Consider the following 15,257-nt stretch of genomic DNA (forward strand, 5'->3'; position numbering starts at 1 on the left):
GCAGATCAAAAGAAGGAGGAAACTATGCCCTCAGAGGGGGAGAATTCACCTGAGGCAGAAAACAACAATAAGAAAAGCAAAACTGGAGTCTCTCAGGTATAATATGGAAGGATATTCCAGAATAACTGACCTTCAATTCAAGATATTATCCTATATGGCTAATGGATATGCACAAGTTTTTATTGCCTGGACTAATTTGTGTTTGTGACTTCATTGTTTCTTGAATTTGTCAGAAATTTTCTAGAGAGGCCAGCTTCATAGTAAATGCAGATTATAAATAATTATTTTATTTATTAAAACATTTATATCTTGCCTATCTTCAATGTTCAAGTAGAATTAACAGTTATCCTATCATCTGGTTGCTGCATCATCTGGTCTATATGTTTAGGTGTCTTGTATTCTAATAAGTTTTGATATTCCTGCTGTTTATAATTTGGAAGTGATATTTATTTCCTAATATGCTATGCTGTCTTTTTCAGGATTCCCAGCCTTCTCCCTTGGCTCTGTTGGCAGCAACTTGCAGCAAAATAGGGACGCCAGGTGAGAATCAAGCAACTGGACAGCAGATTATAATAGATCCAAGTCAAGGTTTGGTGCAACTTCAGAATCAGCCACAACAACTGGAATTAGTGACAACTCAGCTTGCTGGAAATGCTTGGCAGCTTGTTGCAGCTGCTCCTCCTGCTTCAAAAGAAAACAATGTCCAACAAACATCTTCTGTCACTTCTAGTGCAGCAAGCCCTTCTAGCAGCAACAATGGAAATGCATCTCCTTCAAAAACAAAACCAAGCAGTTCCTCTGGAGCAGCTCCAGGACAGTTTCAGGTCATACAAGTACAGAATCCTGGTGGTAGTGTTCAGTATCAGGTAATCCCACAGATTCAGACAACAGAAGGTCAACAAATTCAGATCAGCCCTGCCAATGCCACAACTCTGCAAGATTTACAGGGTCAAATTCAGCTCATCCCTGCAGGGAATAATCAAGCTGTCATTGCAACTACAAATAGGACAGCTTCTGGAAATATTATCGCTCAAAACTTGGCAAATCAAACAGTACCAGTCCAAATTAGGCCTGGTGTTTCCATTCCACTGCAGCTGCCTATTGCTGGTACTCAAGCACAAGTTGTAACATCATTGCCCATAAACATTGGGGGAGTAACCCTAGCATTACCTGTAATAAATGTTGCAGCTAGCAGTGGTTCTGGACAGGTCACACAGCCCACTGATAGTGGTGTTTCCAATGGAAATCAGCTAATATCCACACCTGTCACAACAGCTTCAGTCAGTAGCATGCCAGATTCTCCTTCCACTTGCACAACTACTGCCTCTACATCTCTAACAAGCAGTGAAACGTTAGCAAGCACTGCAGAAGCTGGCCAGTATGCAAGCACAGCAAACAGTTGTGAGTCTGCTACTGAAGATCCTCCAACAACTGCCTCGGAAACAGAGGCCCAGAACTCTAGTCAGCTTCAATCAAATGGATTGCAAAATGTGCAGGATCAGTCAAATTCTCTGCAACAGGTGCAAATAGTAGGTCAGCCTATTCTCCAGCAGATACAGATCCAACAGCCACAACAGCAGATCATTCAAGCTATTTCTCCGCAGTCTTTTCAGCTTCAGTCAGGACAAACTATTCAGGCCATTCAACAACAGCCTTTGCAAAATGTTCAACTACAAGCAATGAGTCCAACTCAAGTGCTCATAAGAGCACCAACTTTAACCCCATCAGGGCAGATCAGTTGGCAGACAGTACAGGTCCAGAATCTTCAAAGCCTTTCAAATCTTCAGGTTCAAAATGCTGGTTTACCCCAACAATTAACCATTACTCCCGTATCTTCAAGCGGTGGCACTATAGCTCAAATAGCACCAGTTGCTGTTGCTGGGACACCAATAACCCTAAATGCTGCCCAGATTGCTTCAGTGCCTAATCTTCAAACAGTAAGCGTTGCCAATTTGGGTGCTGCAGGTGTCCAAGTGCAAGGAGTTCCAGTTACCATTACTAGTGTTGCAGGTAAGTGCTCTATTGACAATGCATGTTGAGTAGTGTAGCTTGGTTCCTTTGTTCAGTTGTATAAGTGTAATAATGAAACATCTTAATCATCGATATGTCTGCCTTTAGGGGCTATTGAAAAAATGGTTAAGATACATGTACATGTTGTCTGGAATCCAAAGAACCCTTTATGTCCAAAGGGGTTATTATATTTTCCCTTTCAACATCAAGTGCCACCTGAGAAGGTCTTTGACTTTGAATCGATTTGGTGGTTGTTACAGTGGGAATGAAGGTTATTTTGGATCTCAACTATATGGTTAAAATAAGAACACCTAACAGATTGCAGAACTCTATATGTTGCGAAAGTTATTTGCATTAAACTTGTTTTGTGTGCACCTTTTTGGCAAATAAAAATTCTCATGATTTTAGATGTCACTTGAATGGATGAAGAAATGAGCATGTGTTTTGTAATAACTTGTTACTACTAAGAAACAATGATTCCACCTCAAGGCATTAACATAAGTAGGTCATGGAATTAAACAATGATCTAATAAAAGTTGTCTGAATTAATATGTATGTAGAATATGTGTTCATCTGGTGCTGTTCTGATTCCTTTCAGGAGCTTGGAATTCACTGAAAATTGATTTGTGCTGATTTGATTCTCTGGTGAAAAGTTGCAGGCCTTCTTAAAGTGGAAGAATAGGAACATAAAATAGTTTGACAGATATCTAAAAAGTAAGAGACATATAGACAAAATGTACAAGATTGCAGCCCAAAAAGTCCTGTCAATGCTAGTTGCAATTGCATGTGTATAACGTCTTATATTCTGTATAACATGCATATATAGGACTGTAGCTGTTTGAAGAATCCTCATTTTTAATCAGCAGAAGTCATGACTAATAACTTACTAGTTAATAGGAAATTAATTTACACAAAGGAGTCCTTTGTTAATCCTTATTGTTAAGAGTAAGTAATTCACTATGAAATACATGGATAGATATCTTTTTTGTCTGCCACGTAAATAAGTATTTGTAAGTGATGCACTCCTATGCTGGGTTCCTTCAATCTAAGCCTGTTACAGTGTAGTTTTAAAAACACTTTCCTAAAATTAAGCTCAAATTGAATAGACCCAAGTAAGATTCTTATATCTTTGAATACTGATGCATCTGGATTAGCAGTTTGGGGAAATACCAGGATTATTTTAAACCAGCATTTGTTTTCAGCAGTCTTTCAGTTGATATTCTAGCTAATCTTAGTTCATATTGGTAAAGTTGTAATTTGAGATGAGTTTCATCTTTGATGTAGATTTCTGAGTCTAACTGATACTTAGTATGTCTCAAGGTTGAATTCTTATAAATGGTTGCTTGAATGACTTGAAAAGCAAAAGACTGGGTAGGTGAACCCTGCCTGTACTTTTCTTTTACTTCTCCCCCCAAAAGTTGATGCTATCATGTCATTAACAAAAAGGTGTGTTTACTTAACTGCAGAAGTAATGTTTTCAGTCTTCCTCAAGATGCCTGTCAATCCAACTACTATAGCTACTACTGTTCTTCTGATTCCTCCTGCAGATATTGACAGTTAAGAGGCAGAAACTTCTCATCCAGGTGAAACAAAATTTGAGTCCAATGGCACCTTTAAAACCAACAAAAATGTATTCAAGGCATGAGCTTTTTTGTGCATGCACACTTACTTAGACAATGGAACAGGGATCACAAGAGTACAGATATAAGGAGAAAGTAAATTAGTAGCAAATTAGTAAACAGCATCATAAGTCCAAATATGAAGTATGATAATTCTTTGCAAGAAAACCCAATCAGTTCCCAACTGTTAACATATATGATTAATGGCAGACACTTTCCCGGTTGTGAAAAGAAATAATTAAAAGCAATTTGTTGTTAGCCCCATCGATCTCCACCCAAACATGGAGGAATCCCCACAAGTGACAAACCATGCTGAGTTTGCTATCTTGTCTTGAGAACAGAGAAATAGATTCTAAATAGCATTACATACTTACATAACAGTCTCATTGTTCCAAATAAAATAAAAAGAGGGGATTGTAAGGAATGTGGATATAAGAGTTGAATGAGATTAGCATACATAATGATATAAGAAATCAATATCCTTGTTGAGTTCTGGGAATGTCATTGTTTTGAGTGTTCCAATACACTGAGAAACTTGTACACGTCAGCCTTCAGGACATTTAAGAAGGGACCTCAATGTAGCTATTTTATTGCAAAGAAACTTCAAGAACAGACTAGAAAGGGAGGTTTCAGAAATGCAAGTTATTACAACACTGAAAATCCCTGCTAGTCATGAATGTTCATTCTTTTCTGTAACAAATTAAGCTAGGTAAAGTTATACAGGCTGTCCATTCAGTTTTAAAAATGGTTAAATTTTTATTGCTCTTTTAAGTATAACATAGGAAAAAATTGAATTGAAAACTATTTATTTTATTTATTTTATTTATTTATTTATATTTATATACCGCCCTCCCCGGGGGCTCAGGGCGGTTTACATAAGAACAACAACAGTACATAAAACAATCTATAACATGTGAATAACTTTACAATAATAACCGTATAACAATGTAATAGTATAAATAATATAGGCAATACAACAATACAAACAAGTCCAGAGCATGTTGGTGGACTTCTGAGGGGGGCAGTGGGGGGGAGCAGGGGCCTTCCAGTCGTTGTTGATTGTGTTTGGTCTCAACCAAATGCCTGGCGGAAGAGCTCCTTTTTGCAGGCCCTGTGGAACTGTTTAAGCTCCGTCAGGGCCCTGATCTCCTCCGAGAGCTCGTTCCACCAGGTGGGGGCCACGACAGGAAATGCTCTGGCCCTGGTTGAGACCAGGCGGACTTCTTTAGGGCCAGGGATCCTATATGTTCTAAAACATTTAACATTATATGTATTGGAAATTATTACTAATTCCTTAACTGTCAGTCTTAATGAGCAGCCTAAGTTACCCAGCACTGTTTCTATTCTGTGTTAAAAATGTAGGAATAAGATTTGGTTCAAAGTAGTCCTCCTATCCTCCTATATAGTTCATGTTTCAACCATGTTGTGACTAGTATTGCTATTGTTAGGTAATGGGTTATTTCTAGACTGAAAGGGAACTATGTAGATTTATTTATTTATTAGATTTTTAGACCGTTCTTCCAGTGAACTGGCTATGAGTAGTATACAAAGTTGTGTATAAAATACCATAATGAAAACAAATAGAATTTAAGTTTAAGTGGTTAGGAGTGCAGAGTTCTACTCTGGTGAGCTGGGTTTAATTACCTGCCCCCACACACACACATGCAGCCAGCTGGGTGACCTTGGACTCACCACAGCACTGATAAAACTGTTATGACTGAACAGTAATATCAGGGCTCTCTCAGCCTCACCTTCCTCACAGGGTGTCTGTTGTGGAGAGAGGAAAGGGAAGGCACTTTGAGACTCCTTTGGTTAGAGAAAAGTGGCATATAAGAACCAATTCTTCTTAGTGTGCACATTTTTAAGGCTTCCATTTTTTAATGTTTAGCAACAATGTAAATTACATGTATGAAGTGGGGAATATGAGGAATAAACTGACACTAAAATTCTAAACTGACACTAAAATCCCTTACTACTAGGCTTGTGCGATTCGGCTGCTTCGGCAGCCATTCCCTCTGGGCGCAGCCAGCATCGCGCCGCAGGGGGGAGACGGCGGTGCAATGGTGGGCGCAACCACGTAGGCACAGAGTTCCACGCCTGCTTGGTTGCGCCCACCGCTGCCCGCAACCACGAAGGCGCAGAATTCCACGCCTGCATGGTTGTGCCTGTTGTCGCGCCGCCGCCCTCCCCCCTCCCGCTGCGCTGGCTGCGCCCAGAGGGAATGGCTGCCGAAGTGGCCGAAGCGCATAAGCCTACTTACTACATTTAAGTCAATTGGTGTTAAAGGATGTAGCTCTGCTTAGAATTGCACTGTGGATTGCATAGGTATTGTGTCTCTGTTTGGAGGTTATAAAACATCTTTCTTTGCACTTTTCAATTTTTGGTTGGTAAACCCAGGAGTTAGCTTATGTAACATCTATCTTGGAATAAGTATGAACCAGCTCATGAATTTTGAGTGGCTTGCAAAGTCAAGCTCACAGTAGATTGACTTACATAAATTTTCTGTCTGCTTGTGGTAGTTCATGAATGGATACATTTTCAATCAGACTGTCTCCACTCATTCTAAATGTTTACAAAACTTCAAAGCAACAGGACAACACTAGGAGAGGACGTAGAGGAGCATCTGCGGGAGCCTTCTATAACTTCGTTGATATCTTTAGCCTCCATGTGATCCATTCTATAGACTCCTGAACCCACTCCTGTCACAGTGGTACCTGACAGGTGGTCATTTTGACATATGTAGGTTCAGGAACCAATCCTGTGCAAGCTAGAGACACCAAACAAACTGGACATGCCTCAAACTAAACTGAACTTTCCCAGTTCAATCCCATCTTTTAGTCTACCCTTTCCATCTCTGGCCTTGTTGTGTATATTTCTTTGTTCTGCACCTTATGGCCAGATTCAGACTTAGATAAATAAATGAAGTCAGGGGAAATAGAGCAAAACATTTTACTTTAAAAAGATAGTGATGTCCAGTTAAAATATTGGAATCTATTAATGTGTTGAGCTGTGAGTTATATCATTTAATAGATAATAGAAATATGAATATGTAAGACTTCATGCTAAATTCTGAAGGGAATCCATTTGTTCAAATTGCCAAAACAGGTTTTAATAGTAATATGTTTTAATAAATTGTAGATTTTCCGTCCTCCATCAGTCATAGACTGTGGGGCGGGGAGGAGGAGTAGCAATCCTAATCTATGAGGACTTCTCCTTCAGAGCACTTCCTGTGCCATCAGTCCCAGGAATTAAATGTCTTGGCCCTGGGTAGGGCACAACTGAGATCATGGCTGTCTGGTTGGTATAATCATGTGCCCAATGCACCACCAGATGCCCTGCCAGCCCTACTGGAGGTGGTGGTGGCCTAGACGATACAGTTCCCTGGACTACTAATTCTGGGGGACTTTAACATCCATGTCGAGCTGCCACTCTATGGAAATGGGCTGGACCTGGTATCAGCTATAGCAACATTAGGGCTCATGTAATTTGTTGTTGGCCCTGCCCATCAGGCAGACTACACCCTGGACCTCATTTTTGGTGCATGGTCACCACAAATGTCATGACATGGTTACACCGCTATGCTCTGAAGGCTCAGCTAAGACTGCCACCTCTCCTCATTTGGGTGCCAAGCAGATTCTAGCTTGCCTATGGAGACTTATTGATCTGATTGGATTCCTGGATGCTCTGCAGGACACAATGCCTCCTGGCACTTCTTTAAATGGACTGGTCAGCGACTGGCATGACAGAATGCTGGCCACCACTGATGAAATAGATTCCCGATGTCCCCTCTGCCCTCGTCTCAAGCAGGCCCCCTACTATACCAAATGCAACTTTTACTGGCTAACCAATGCCCAGCACAATTGTTTAGGATAGTTCAGTCACTCACCACCCTGGAGGAAGAGCACCAAAATAAGTCAATCAGATACCATCTGTGAGGTATTTACAAGTCATTTCGCAGACAAACTCTCAATAATCCACTGTAATCTCCCTTCAACCTGAGACACAGAAAGCAAACTAAAGGCCCCTTGGCCATCTCTAGAGGGAACCCTATTTCAGACAACTCATGCTGACTCAAGTGGACAGGATGCTAGCTGCAGCGAGGCCAACCACATGCCCACTAGACCCCTGCCCATTGTGGCTACTAAAAACAACTCATATAAGAAAGGAGCCCCTCTATGGAATATAATCAACCTCTACCTCTCAATGGGAAAATTTCCGGAAAGGCTAAAAGAAGCAGTGGTATTCCCATTGCTGAAAACACCATATCTGGACCTGTGAGAGCCCAACAACTGTCTTGCACTTAGTGTTTCTGGGAAAATGGTAGAAAGGGATGTTGCAGACCAAATATCAACTTTCCTAGAAGTAGCTTCAATCCTAAACACATCCCAGTCAGGTTTCTGGCCTGGTCAGAAACAGTGCTAGTCACCTGACAGATGACCTCCGCTACCAGCAGGATGGAGGTGGGTCAGCACTACTTGTGCTACTAGACATCTCAGCAGGATTTGACACAGTTGACCATGAGCTTTTAGCTTACTGCCTTGCTGACGCCGAAATACGGGGTACAGCCCTCAAATGGCTGATCTTCTTTCTCTGGGGTCACAGACAGAGGGTAGCAATAGGAGAGAGGATATCAAGCCGCCAGCTGCTCACATGCTGAATTCCACATGAAGCGGTCCTCTCTAATCTTATTTACCATCATGCATCCTCTTGTTCAACTGGTGGAATGTCATCAATATACAGTTGACACTCAGCTCTTCTTTTCGATGGATGACTGCCCTTGTTCTCCTCGAAGCCTTAGCCAGATGCTTTGAAGCAATGATGAGGTGGCTCAAAGCAGAGTCATCTGAAGCTCAACCCTGAAGCTCAAGACGGAGGTCATATGGCTGGGCAGGAAGGGTCCAAGAAAGGAAGTCCATTTGTCCATCCTGGTTGATACACACCTATCAGTGGCTTGTTCTGCCTGAACCCTGGGTGTGATCCTCAATGCCTCTCTCTCTCTCTCTCTATGAAGGCACAGTTCACAAGAGTATCACAGCTGGCATTCTACCACCTACGCCAAGCCAAACTACTAGTACACTACTTGGCCTGGAACACCTAGCCACACACACGATAGTCGCCTCTAGACTGGACTTATGCAACTTGCTCTACACAGGCCTACCCTTAACCTTGATCTGGAAACTACAACTGGTCCAGAATGCAGTGGCCAGGGTCCTCACAGCAATACCATGGAGGTCCCACATTCAACAATGGCACTGGCTACCAGTTGAGTTCAAGTTTTTGGTAATCAATGTTAAGGCTATATGCAGCCCCACCTCTCTGTCTGCACCCCTCAAAGAGCCTTATGCTCCACCACCTCCAAATGACTGGTGATCCCTGGACCCAAGGAAGCCCATCAGACCTCAGCCAGGGTCAGAGCTTTCTCAGTCCGGGCCCCAACCTGGTGGAATGAGCTCCCAGAGGAGATCAGGGCCCTGCCAGAGCTAGATCAATTCCGCAGGACATGAAAAAAGGACCAGGCATTTGATTGAGGTCAACCGACAACATCTACTAGGGTCTCAGAACCTTTCCCCCTGAAGCAAATACTCTGAACAGACCAACCATGGGACTGTTAATATATTGATGTTGTTAAACACTGCTGTCTATGTTATCACTGTTATTGCTGTTACTCATTCGACGTTTCTGAATTATACTGTATTGTTCCATGTTCCATGTAAATCATCCTGAGTCGCAGGGGAGAGTGGTATATAAATATATAATAAATAAATAAATTAATATTTTTTTCCAAATAAATTGACTAAAATTTAGTATCTTGTTAACTTCTTACAGTTATGAGCCATGTACTAGGAAATTATGCTAAAAATGACCTTTTCCTGATCTGAAATTTTAAAATAAGCTTGAGTAAAGTGAATACTGCCTAGTCAGAGGAGTAGTTGAAAGAAATGTAAGGAGATATAGAACTTTGCCTTTACACAATAGAAGAGTAGCTAGTAAAAATCTGCTATAATAAAATGGAAAAATTGCCTCTTGTTGAAATCTTTTGATAAGGTGAAATCCTGGAAGCTTTGTTGGCTTTCAGTGTTTGATTATATTGAGAAGTTGTTAGGGTGAAATAGATTGTGAATATTCATACTATATGTGAAATTATATCTGAAGTATGATGATATTTTCAGCATGCAGGTATTTTTCTCAAAATTAAAAGAGGCCAGCTAGTGGAGTGAGGGGCTACATATCTTTTGCCATAGGGAGAGAATATTTTCAGGATCTGGAAGCCCCCCAAAATTGGCATATATGTCTAGTTACCTTTAATTTATGCTATGAGAGTAGGGATATGTACAAACATGACAAACTGAAGTCTGAGCTGAACTCTAGCTGGATTGGGAGGCAACGTTGTGTACTTTCGTAGTTGCTGAAGAAATTGTCAGGCTTTTAGATGCAGTTCGGCAGCTTGGCAAATGTAACCTGCCCTGGAACTTTGACATGAAAACGCTAGACAACTTTGAGGTTGTAGTTTTCAGTCTTGGAAACATAAATAGAAGAAGACGACTTTTCACTATTCAAAGGAGTCTCTCCCCACAACAGACACCCTCTGAGGTAGGTGAGGCCAAGAAAGTTCTGACAGAACTGCTCTGAGAACAGCATTAACAGAACGGACAAACCCAAGGTCACCAAGTTGGCTACATGTAGAGGAGTGGGAAATCAAATCTGACTCTCCAGATTAGAAGCAGCTGTTCTTAACTACATTAAACTGGCCCTCCAAAGCTGGACAGGCACTGCTGCTTGCCAGTAACAGTTGCATTTGTCACAATGGGACTCACACCTATACAAGTGTAGAATGAGTGCATGTTTCCTTTGTTGGCATTGTGGTTTCAGATAGAGGAGGTGCACTAACAAAAGAGCTTTGCTGCTGAGAGTGTTGGAAGTATTGCTTAGCAAGTTTACTTAGTCAGGGGCCTGGTAGCTGCTTAACCCTGGTTTTCTCAGTGTTGCAATTCAGTTTTTATTTGCTGCGAAGGGGGGGGAATGGGGGGCCTATGGTCATAGCAACTGATAAATGGGCTCTTGTTAAATGTAGCAAAATCCTTAGGTTAGGTAGTTGTTATTTTCTGGTTGCTCCACGTGATGTTGCCAACATCCAGTGCTCACGCAGCAAATGGCTGGCTACATCCTCCATTTTAAAGCGCTAGTTTGGGAATTGCATAACGTGGATTCCCCAACCTAAAAAGCGCCAGCTCTAGAAGAGAGCAATCAGTAGGCCACCATCAAAAAAAAATGTGTGAAGGCAAACAAGTACTATTTCCACCTCCTATGTCCCACCTTCACACCTGCCTCCCTTCTCCCGGGGATGGGGTTTTTTTTTAGCGTACTGCCTGGAGCAATTAATAGGCGTACAAGTGTGCAGGCAAAGCCAAAAATTATTTTCCCCCAAAGTTGTCACAAAAAGCATGCCTCCTGTCACCCCCAATCAGGAATTAGATTTTTTTAAAAGATTCCAGACTCATGATTCCATAAGGGTTGGCAATAAAAAAAAACTATGGATCTATGATTAGACGCATGGGCGTTTAAATGAAGTATTGAATTTGAAAAAAAAAATTGTGAGCATTGAGGGCCCTTTAAAACATTGAGAAAGGGGATTGGTTGCCAGGATTGATTGACAGGTGGAAGAGTGTCGTGTAAAGTGCGTTGCTCCCTTCCGCCATTTCCAGCAGCCAGTGTGAAGTGTAAGGAGAGTGAAAAGGCATCAGACAGAAGCGAGGCAGCAAGAAGGTGAGAAATGGCTGGACCTGCGATAATATTTAGCGTTATGCCATTACGCTGGCATAATGCTATTTTTTTCGATGTGCGGAAATGCCCTTGGGATTTAATTCATCTTTCACAGCATTTTGTAAGTGGGACTTTTCTGCTGTCTGCTTCCTTGGTGGTTTCCCTTTTTCTTTTCATTCAGTTTTACCCCATTTCTCTCCCACTTTTGGGTTGCAATAAGATGAGGGATTGTTTTTGGATTTTTTTCCCAAGCTACTTTGTGAGAGAGGACTTAAACTTAGTCCTCTGATACTGTTTACACACAGACACTGGGCTGCTTTTTGTTGAGGGGTGAACTGTGTCTTTACTGACCACTCCTTTTGAAACCATTTTACCAGCCTACTTTTCTTTGGGAGATTATCTGTATTTGTCAGCCTGCCCCCCCCCCCCCACATACACACACCTTGCCTTGGGGCAGTGGTCCCCAACCTTTTTATCACCAGGGACCGGTCAACGCTTGACAATTTTACTGAGGCCTGGGGGGGGGTAGTCTTTTGCTGAGGGACGTCGCTGTCGCTGCCTGAGCCCCTGCTCCACTTGCTTTTCCGCTGGCGCCCCTGACTTCCCACCGCCCATTGGGGTGTGCTGCCAGCAGCAGCTGTGCAGTGCCATGCTGAGGGTGAGCCTAGCCATGGTGGCCGCCAGAGAGCACCAAAGGTGAGCTGGCGGCAGAGTGGCAGGGCAGCCCGCGAGGCAGCAGCTGGGAGGAGGACAAGGAGGGGCTGCAGCCCAGTACCAACTGATCCACGGACTGGTCCCCGGATCGAGGGTTGGGGACCACTGCCTTGGAGGATTTGTTTCAGAGTTCACTCAAAGGTGGCTGTGGTCAAGCAATGGTTGTGTTTGGGTGTTCATGGTCGCACTTGGTGGGCTGGGCTTTGAGCTATCCTGTAACTCAACCTTCTAGGTGATTCCAATGCACAGCTGCCCATGCTCACCATTATCAACATGTGATCTGACTCGAGTTGTTAAGGAGAGGGGCTCCCATCTGGATTCACCATGGTCTTTAAGTATTCCTGCTGACAAGGTATTTACAGAGTATAGCCAAATCATTTTGGTGTGTGTGGAGGGCCTGCATTCCAGAGACATCCCTGACTTCATTTTGCTTGGGTGTTGTAGGGATACATAACTTGGCTGATGAAAGTCGTCTTTGTAGCCAGGTATTCGTAGGGCATGGGCTCCAAAATCCAAGATGACTTAGGAGGATAGTGGTGCATGTGCAGCCAACCCTTCTCAGGAACAGGATACTGTTGGCAATGGGGTCGTACTGGAGTCCCCCCGTACAGTTGTGATCTGTTCTCTGAAAGATGGCTGTCTGCAGCTGCCTATTTAAAAAGATAAAGCAAGAAGTGGAAACTAAACATCTCTGCAATCCTTGTCCACAAAGGGAAGGTGTACCCAGGGAGACACATTTATTGTGCACAACTAATAAAGTCAAAAACTTAAAAACATGGACAGAGCTTATAGGCTATTCATTGAAATCACAATATATGCACCATACCATATACAATACGACCTACAGTAATAGACCTAACTCAACCCCAAAATGGGTCTTCTTCCTGAGCACACATATAATACATTAGAACATGCAGCCAGTGAGATTTTAAAAATTCAATTTATTCCCTATGAATAACAAGCACAATAAAAATGAAACTGATAGATGTCCAGTTATCAAATGTAAGTCTCCTCCATGGTTACTAAAAAGTTCTGGTGTGTGCCAGTAGCTTCTGTGCATGAATGAAAGCAAATGAGGCCACCTTCTGTGTGAGTGACTCTCAAGCCAAGGCTGAAGGGGTTGGGCCTGTGTTTATCTGGTCATTGTAGAGAGGATGGGCTTAGCCAAGGACACAGCCATACACAACAGTTCCAGCAACAGTTGTTTCCTGCCTGCTTTCAGGGGGTAGGGGGGTGTCCATCCCAGAGTTTTAATATCTCCTTTTCTCTCACATCCCTGATTTATAAACAGTATAACAGTCCATAGAAAACAATTCCAATTTCTTATATTTTAATTAAACATTTAATTTCCTTATTATTAAATGTCATTATTCAGAATGTGTACCCAGGGATATCTTCTATTAGACTGAAACCAGCTCTGTGACTGGCATGCACACACTCTGGTTTAGGTGGCCATTCTCTTTTTTCCCTTCTAGTGTATTGCCCCTTCTGAGTATAGTGTGGATGGGGAACAAGGGGAGATTTCCACAGGATGCATAAGGAATTAGTAACTGACATCTTCTTGGTCTCTGATGGGGCAGGTTTCTTCAGTAGCTTGGCAACAATATCACTGCTGTTTCATTGCAAAAGATCATAGCTCTGTAGTTAAATACATTTTAATGGGTGTTACAACTGCTGTCTGTATAAGCGAAAAAGGCTTTGTTGCTCCCAAAGACAAGATTTATTGTAGCACAAATAATTGTTGGATTCTAATTACATTATATAAACTAGGACTATGACTATTGTGAACAATCCCTTGATTTCTGCATAGAAACATGAGATGCTAACTTTTGCAGGGCTTTATTCCAGGCATCTGATGAAAATGGTAAACACTTTTTTGGTTTTGCTATAGTACTTTTACGTGGCATTTTGAATTTGTTTCTCAAATTGTTTACTTTGGATCACAATTTCACAGGGATTTAGCTAAGGAGTTTGTCTTCAACATAGGGTTGATTCTGGGAAGGGGAGGAGAGACCTGTGATCATGCAGAGAACCTTTCCCTCATCACTTAATAGTTAATCCCCTGCCTCCCTATACTCAATACCATAAGAATAGGTTGTCTCTGTGCATAGACTTAGGCAGGAATTTTTAATATGATGATTCAGCCCACAAACCCTTGGGAGGGGCCCAGTTTTTAAAAAATATGTTTTAAAATTAATATTTAACTGCAAAATACAATTAATTAGCTATCTCGTTTTAAATGTTTTTAATTTCCTTGCTGTTTTTATGCTTGTTTCTTTGTATGGCTTTGTAACATTTGCATGGCTTTAACTTTTGTGATTGACTAAGGAGAGTAAGGTTTCAAACTGGGGTATGTATATATACACCTATCTATATATCACTTGGAAAACACAATTTTATGAAGCTCCTGGCTTCAGCTAAGGTTTCGCATTACTGTAAAAAAATGCGGATAATTCTGTGGAATGATCAGAAAATAAGTATAGGAGAGTTCTTGGGAGTGGCCAGCAGAAGCAATGATGGAAAAGGCATCTTAGCACTCCTCTCATCAGGCTACCCAAAGCAGCTGCTACTGTGGCTCGGTATGGTAGGCAGTGACTTAAGCAGCTCAAACAATTTGGCTGGAAGAGACCCAGATTTATCTGCTTGTGAACAGCAAGTTTTCAACCGGAAATGATTTGAAACAGAAGAGATGTAGGGCCTTGTTTAAAGGATGTGGTTCGTTCTAATGTTCAACAGTGTATTTTTCAGAAGTCAATAGTAAAAGTCTGTTTATGTGTGATCTTTGCACCTTATAATACTCTCCCTTACTGTGGTATTTGTCCAGCATCTGAACATGTGAAATCAGTGCTTAGAATCATAGAATCATAGAGTTGGAAGGGGCCATACAGGCCATCTAGTGCAACCCCCTGCTCAACGCAGGATCAGCCCTAAGCATCCTAAAGCATCCAAGAAAAGTGTATATCCAACCTTTGCTTGAAGACTGCCAGTGAGGGGGAGTTCACCACCTCCTTAGGCAGCCTATTCCACTGCTGAACTACTCTGACTGTGAAAAATTTTTTCCTGATAATCTAGCCTATATCGTTGTACTTGAAGTGTAAACCCATTACTGCGTGTCCTCTCCTCTGCAGCCAACAGAAACAGCATCCTGCCCTT

The 15,257-nt window shown here is 42.0% G+C and overlaps 1 protein-coding gene across 2 annotated transcripts in view; it reads left to right on the forward strand.

Moving 5' to 3' along the window:
* Positions 1–15,257, forward strand: part of SP4 (Sp4 transcription factor) — a 33,429-nt gene that overhangs the window by 916 nt on the left and 17,256 nt on the right. For both annotated transcript variants that reach the window (XM_077303580.1, XM_077303579.1), the window contains exons 2-3: positions 5–96; positions 480–2,010. In XM_077303580.1, coding sequence (XP_077159695.1) covers positions 5–96; positions 480–2,010 — 1,623 coding nt within the window. The remainder of the gene's footprint in view (positions 1–4; positions 97–479; positions 2,011–15,257) is intronic.

Source organism: Paroedura picta, chromosome 11 (assembly GCF_049243985.1).
Source record: "Paroedura picta isolate Pp20150507F chromosome 11, Ppicta_v3.0, whole genome shotgun sequence".
NCBI lineage: Eukaryota > Metazoa > Chordata > Lepidosauria > Squamata > Gekkonidae > Paroedura > Paroedura picta.